The sequence below is a fragment of the Natator depressus genome, chromosome 13 (assembly GCF_965152275.1).
Source record: "Natator depressus isolate rNatDep1 chromosome 13, rNatDep2.hap1, whole genome shotgun sequence".
Taxonomy (NCBI): domain Eukaryota; kingdom Metazoa; phylum Chordata; order Testudines; family Cheloniidae; genus Natator; species Natator depressus.
Genome location: NC_134246.1, coordinates 34,883,775 through 34,890,975, shown reverse-complemented (window position 1 = coordinate 34,890,975; position 7,201 = coordinate 34,883,775). Strand labels below are relative to the sequence as shown.

At 41.9% G+C, this 7,201-nt stretch overlaps 1 protein-coding gene across 1 annotated transcript; it reads left to right on the top strand.

Moving 5' to 3' along the window:
- The first annotated feature begins 5,996 nt into the window (after positions 1-5,996).
- LOC141997507 (olfactory receptor OR9H1-like) lies at positions 5,997-6,944 on the top strand. The gene has a single exon (XM_074969886.1). It carries the CDS (start codon positions 5,997-5,999, stop codon positions 6,942-6,944), a length of 948 nt encoding a protein of 315 aa, XP_074825987.1.
- The last annotated feature ends 257 nt before the right edge of the window (positions 6,945-7,201 follow it).

Sequence of the window (7,201 nt, the reverse complement as noted above, 5' to 3'; positions counted from 1 at the left end):
GGTGTGTCTCCCACTGCCTTTCCATTGCTTTCTGTAAGTCTTTCTTCTGATCGGTTTTGGTTCAAGCAGAGGTTGGGGCCAGGGCGGGAAAGGGGTGTCCTTCATGAGTCAGGCTGGATACTGTGCCCTGGTTTCCCAAGAACACAGAGCTGACTGGTATCACAAAAGTATTTAGGCTTAAAACTCCCACTCATTTCAGTGGGAAGTAGGCACCTAAATATTTCTGGAGATCTGGGCCTTACTCCCTGATTAACCTGCTTGGCTTCATTAGGGCTACTCATTTATGAGATTGCTGTATGCAGGGGTTCACAATCTGCCCTTTAGTTTCCTGGGCTTTTATACGTTGCTGTGGTTTTAATTTTCTGATCAGACTGAGAAAAATCATGCTGCTGTTACAATCACTGTGAGGTTTATGTTTGATTTCAATTGTAGTACATCTACGGCCTATTGAAAACAAAACGTCAACCTCCCCATATGTTCCACTTCCTGAACTTCCCTCTGTCAGCCAAAACAATCATCATCGAATGGGTATGTTTGTAGAGGTATCTTGCAGGGATCAATTCTTGGCCCTACACTATTTAACATTCTTATTCATGATCTGGAAGAAAACAAATAATCCCTGATAATGTTTGCAGATGACAGAAAAACTGGGGAATGGTAAATAACGAAGGGGACAGGTCATTTATTCAAAGTGACTTAGATCGCTTGGTAAATTAGTCAAAAGCAAACAATATCTGTTTTAATGTGGCTAAATGTAAATATATACATTTAGGAAGAAAGAATGTAGTCCATAATTACAGGATGGCATACTGCACCCTGGAAAAGAATGACTCTAAAAAAGATTGGGGGTCATGGTGGATAATCTGCTGAATATGGATTCCTTTTGTGACACTCTGTAATACAATCTTTGGATGCATAAAGTGGGGAATCTCAAGTAGGACTAGAGAGGTTATTTTTCCTTTCTAATTTAGCACTGGTTTGACCACTGCTGGAATACTGTGTCCCAGTCTAGTGTCCACAATTCAAGAAATATGTTGATAAATTAAAGAAGGTTCAGAGAAGAGCCATGAGAATCATTAAAGGATTGGAATATATTCTGTATAGTGTTAGACTCAAGGAGCTCAATCTATTTAGCTTAACAAAGAGAAGGTTAAAGGATGGCTATTAGTATCTACATGGGGAACAAATATATAAAAATGGGCTCTTCAGTCTAACAGAGAAAGATATAACACAATCTAATGGCTGGAAATTGAAGTTAGAGAAATTCAAACTGGAAATAAGGGATACATTTTTAACAGTTGAGAGTAATTAATCATAGGAATGTTAGGGACACTGGGCATGGCCACTAGGTAACTCGAGGGGATGGAAGACCACGAGTGTCGATGAACCCCCCTCGCACTAGGCCCAAGTGTCCTTGCCCCCCACCCCCCTGCCTGGAGGCACTCGCAGCAATTATGCATATTAGGCCCAAGTGTCCTTGGCCCCCCCGCCTGGAGGCACTCACAGCAGTTATGCTGAGGATCTGCAACAATATGTTGCAAAGTCAGACTGCCTGAAACTAAACAAGGCCAAACAGGGCAGATATGGAAGAACAATGCTGAATAAAGCAGCTTTATGTATGGTTTAACAGATGGTACAGAGAACAAGGGAACTAGCTGGTAACCGGATTGGCTAGCTATATGGAAACTTAGGGCAGCTTGCGATTGGATAAGTATGCTGAAGAAAGGATGTATAAAAGCCTGTGTAACTTCCTGCTCTGTGTGCAGGATTTGAGATTCTATTCTCCCTGTACCTTGTTTGCAGCTGCAAATAAACTTTTCTGTTTCTCTACCCCGTTGTGATTATTGGGTGATGCACACCGGGCAACGAACCTTGCTTAATCATTATTAATTAATCATAGGAACAATTTAATAAGGGTTATGATAGGTTATCCTGGCGATTATAAATCAAGATTGGATGGTTTGGGGTTTGAGTTTTGGTTTGGTTTTTTTGTGGGGGTTTTTTGTAAAAATTCTGCTCTAACAATTATTTTTGGGAAAATTTTATATCCTGTGCTGTTCAGCCCGTCAGACTAGATGATCCTAATGGTCCCTTCTGGCCCCGGAATCAGTGAATTCATGGAAGAGATAGTGAGCCAGATTCTTATGGTTTGATTGAAAGCCCACTGAAGTCAATGAGATACTTCTTATTGTTTCAAAGGGTAATGACTTCCCTTTGACTTCCACTACTGTAAATGCAGGGTAAGTCCATACTCAATGCAAAGGTACACCCTTGAAATTCTTTAACATGAGGCTGTAGATAGATAGATAGATAGATATTTTCTTTGCCAAGCACACTCTTTCTGTGACTTAATCTCTTGGGTTTTTGGATTCCCACTGGTCTGATTACAAGCATAAATTTCTTGTGCCTCCTTTAAAGATATTAATAGAATTCAGACAAGTCAGTCGTGCTTCATGTCAAGGTTTGACTTATCGTATGTGAGCTCTTTTGGGTATCTGTTTAATTCTTTTGTCACATTACCCCAGCCTCTCAAATGCTAGTGTATCCATTCAAAGCAGTGGTATCTCAGTTAGAGGAGACAGTGCAAACTATGTTTTGGGCTGCTGCTGAGTTCATGTGGAGAAAATTTAGACTTTAGGTTTGATGCAGATGTAGCCATGTAGCCTACAACAGAACAAACTCATCTATGCGGAGTGTCCAGTGTTGTCTCGTTAAACAATGCTTTTGAGATTTGCCATAACACCCTGATAAAACAGGCACCAGTTCCAAAGACACTTGATATTCTGCTGTCTTTACCTGGATTCCAAAAAATGGTATAAGGTATTTAAAGCTATATTACCTGATTTATTTCCTGATTATTCTTTCTTATTTTGTCTGTATGCTGTCAAGTGTAATTGATTTTAGGTCAACACTCCCACAGATTTCTTTAGTACCAGGTCTGGATTATACCTTATTTTATCCTAGCACTGAAAAGACTTTTTGTCCATATCTTCATTTAAATATTGCCAGGCATAGTACTGAAGTCAAAGAAAGAACTCACCATAGTGAGCACTATACCACAAGGGAAGTGCTTGAAGAATTGGACCCAAAATTTCTAACTGTTTAGCAATCAACTATTTCTTCCCTTCCACCCCACAACAGTGCTTGCTCTGGTCAATAAAAAAAGAGAGCCTGCTCCTGAAAACACATAAAGAACATGATGACATCTATTGATAGGAATCAGCCTATGGATCCCAGTGACACTGCTGCCAGAGAACCATAGAAATGTAGAGCTAGAAGGGATGTGGAGAGGCCCTCTAGTCCAGTGCCCCACACTGAGTCATGGTTAAGTATGCCTAGACAACCCCTGACAGGTGTTTGAGAAATGCTATTCACAGGAATGTGTTTGTTTGCAGCATCAGGACCTTAATAGGGATATTGTGAACCAGTAATCTGAAAGATAGATAGACAGAGGGGGGTATGGAGATAGATAGATAGATAGATAGATAGATAGATAGATAGATAGATAGATAGATAGATTTTAAAGACTCCCAAGTGTGACATTTGCTATTGAGCGCCCTTGTCATCTGCGGGGGATTTATGATTTGTTTTAAAACACTTTGTCTCCCCTGCTGCTGCAGAATTTAACAGCAGGGAAAACTGAACAGTTCAGGGTGGAAATTATATTCGCTCTGTAAACTCTATTACTTACAGTGACCTTAGGTGATAATTTGATAATAGTGGGCAAAAGAAATTTCAGGGAGAAGTTTGATGTTAAGGATGTTGTAGTTTCTTGAAGAAAAATCTCTTCAAAAACCCTATAGAATATCCAAGAAGGAAAATCTACCTAACTATCTACCTATCTGTGAGCCTGATTTCCCGGAGCCTTAGAAGGAAGGTTGCTAAACACTGTCATCTGTAGACGAAATAGGGGAAGACTGTCCCAGAGCAGCTTAAGAACTGCTGATGTGCAAGCACTCCATTTTAGAGGGATCTGTCTTCCACCATCAGTTGCAGAGCAAAGGGCTGAACGGACCAAGCTTTGTTTGCGTTTGCGTTTTAGAATTTTGGAGGCATAACGTGCAATTGACCATGTTGGGAGATACACAAACAAGAAATTGACATTGAATGTGCCCGGGGTCACTCTGAGAAAAATTCCTCTCAGGTACACTGGGAGAAGAGAGCCGGGGCAGAGATACTTAGAAAAAGAGGGGAAAGATGGCTGCTTGCTACTGGGTGTGAGGAGTTTCTCAGGAACCCACTGATCTCTCCCCAAGAGCTGAGCATGTTGGGTCAGGTAGAGCAGCAGCCAGCTGGGGGCAATGGACAAAACAGCATACCTGCACAACCTTCTCTGAGGCAATGGACAGCTCAGAGGCCATGGATGGGAGCAATGCTTCAGCAGTGCCCCCTTGGAGGGGACACAGGGCAGCAGAGCTTGGCAACTTGGACTAAAGCCACAGAGAGAACTGCTGCCTGCCCAAGAGATGCTGATGTGGGCCTCTCTACCCAGCAATAAAAGCTGAAGTCACTGCAGCTGGGTTAGTTAGTAGAGCAGCCCATGGAACACTGACCAGCTAAAATTTTTGGACTTCTCCAACCCAGGACAACCGACTGTTGGCAGAGGGAAGAGAAGGGGGGGCTGGGGAAGAGGGAATTAGCCAGAAACTCATCAGCCACTTACACCACACTAAAGGAGGACTGAGGTTGGGGCTGCCCTTATGATAACTTGGGGGAGTCTCACATCATAGAATTGCTTCATAAAGGGTCCGGTCCGGTCCGGTCCACCCACATTGTGAAAGAATTATCTGGACATCTGCATGTTACTGACCTAGAGCCCAGTTAAGAGATTCCCAAGGCCATTCATCTGATGGAAGAGATTCACGTCTTGGGTGATGAACCATGAATACTTGTACTCAAAAGGTTAAAATGAACAGTTGAAATGAACAATGCATTGTTACCAAGAGGGCTACACTGGGAGGAAGGTACTACTCAATGTGAGTAAGGGTGACAGAATTAGACATTTAACACACAATCTAGCTAAGTTTGAAGCAAATGTTAGTTAAAGGAAATAATGAGTCCGTACATTTTTACTCAGACTTTACTCTGTCAATTCTTAGGCAAAACTCCCTTTGAATGTCCCTGAGTAAGGATATTCTGTACAGCGGTTAAAGCTCTCAACTAGAACTACTGAAGTTACTCAGGAGCAGAAATTATGATTAAATAAGTCATATATATACACACATATGTATACACACATATACAGTAGAACCTCAGCTTTACGAAGACCTTGGGAATGGAGGTTGTTCGTAACTCTGAACAAAATGGTATAGTTGTTCTCTCAGAAGTTTACAGCTGAACACTGGCTTAATACAGCTTTGAAACTTTAATATGCAGAAGAAAAATGCTGCTTTAAACCATCTTAATTTAAATGAAACAAGCACAGAAACAGTTTTGTTACCTTGTGAAATCTTTTTTTAAACTTTTCCTTCATTTTTGTAGTAGTTTACATTTAACACAATACTGTACTGTATTTTTTTCATCTCTGCTGCTGCCTGATTACCTAGTTCCAGTTCCAAATCAGGTGTGTGGTTGACCAGCCAGTTCATAACTCTGGTGCTTGTAACTCCGAGGTTCTACTGTATATGCACATTGATTCAGACACTGAAAGGAATAGAATAATTGATGTAAAAGAGCCCATTTCCCCCACCCTATTATAAATCAATGGTGTTGATTTTGGAAGATTTTGCTCATGTCTTACTCATCCAAGAAGAGGAGTCTAGAATCATGATTATAGGGGGAAGTTGATTAATTTTGGGCTTCATAATACATTTTTCAGAAAAAACCCTGGGGTCAGATATTTAAAGGTATTTAGGCACCTAGTGGCACTTTCCAAAGCATCTGGGTGAGGAACCCCCGTTGGTTTGAAGAACTCTTAGGAGAAGCTTCAATGTATCTTCTCTATTTCACACTTTTTAACTTTTATCTTGTTCTATTTTCTAAAGGAAGTGTCAGCTATGGAGCCAGTAAGAGAGCGGAACCGCACGGCAGTGACAGAATTCATCCTGCTGGGGCTTGGAAGAGGATCAGGCTTTCAGATTGTGCCCTTTGTGACATTCCTGGTAATTTACATAATAACTATGCTGGGAAACAGCTTCTTGGTCCTCATCATTAGAGCCGACTCCCAACTTCACACCCCCATGTACTTCTTCCTCATGAACCTGTCACTCTTAGACCTCTGCTACTCCACCACCATCGCCCCCAGAGCCATGGTGAGCTTCCTAGCAGGGAGAAAAGCCATTTCCTACAATAGATGTGCCACCCAATTCTTCTTCTTTGCTCTCTTCCTCACCACTGAAGCCTTCTTCCTGGCAGTGATGGCATTTGATCGATACACCGCCATCTGCAACCCGCTCCAGTATCCCACCACCATGTCCAAGTGGGTTTGCATTCAGCTGGTGGTGGGATCATATATCGGTGGCTGTGTGAATTCCATGGTGCAAACAGGCTTCACCTTTACACTGCACTACTGTGGGTCTAATGAGATTGATCATTTCTTCTGTGATGGCCCGCCCTTGATTAGTCTCTCCTGCAGTTATACATACATCAATAATCTTGTGATGTTTACCTTATGCGGTCTCATCATAGCAATTACTGCCCTGATTGTGCTTGTCTCCTACATCTATATCATCTCAACCATCCTCAGGATGCGCTCTGCCGAGGGTAGAAGAAGAGCCTTCTCCACCTGTACTTCCCACATGATGGCTGTCACTTTGTTTTATGGGACCACAGCTTTCATGTATGCCCAGCCCACTTGGCTGTCTTCTCTGTACCAAAGAAAAGTGGTGTCTGTGTTTTATACCCTTTTCATTCCCATGTTGAATCCCCTCATCTACAGCCTTAGGAACAAGGATGTGAAAAATGCTTTGAGAAGGACTATGGGCAAGCAGTGTTCGAAAAAATGAACATTGTCCTTGAACATAGAGATTAAATTGCGTGGGTCAATGTATTGAGCAACACAAGAAGTTCTACCAGATATGTATTTTGGGAAAGGGGTGGGGTGAGGGAAGTAGTTTTTCCAGGTATAAACAAATAATCCTTGGGATCCACAGTATCTAGCTAGCTAGCTATCTTCTGTGTGACCGTGAGTCACCCTCTTCCCTCCTATATTACCAGCTGACCTGTGAAATTCATTGCCACTGGATATAATTTAGCCAAATAA

Coding starts and splice junctions, on each gene's coding strand:
- LOC141997507 (XM_074969886.1), top strand. CDS start 5,997: ATGGAGCCAGTAAGAGAGCGGAACCGCACGGCAGTGACAGAATTCATC.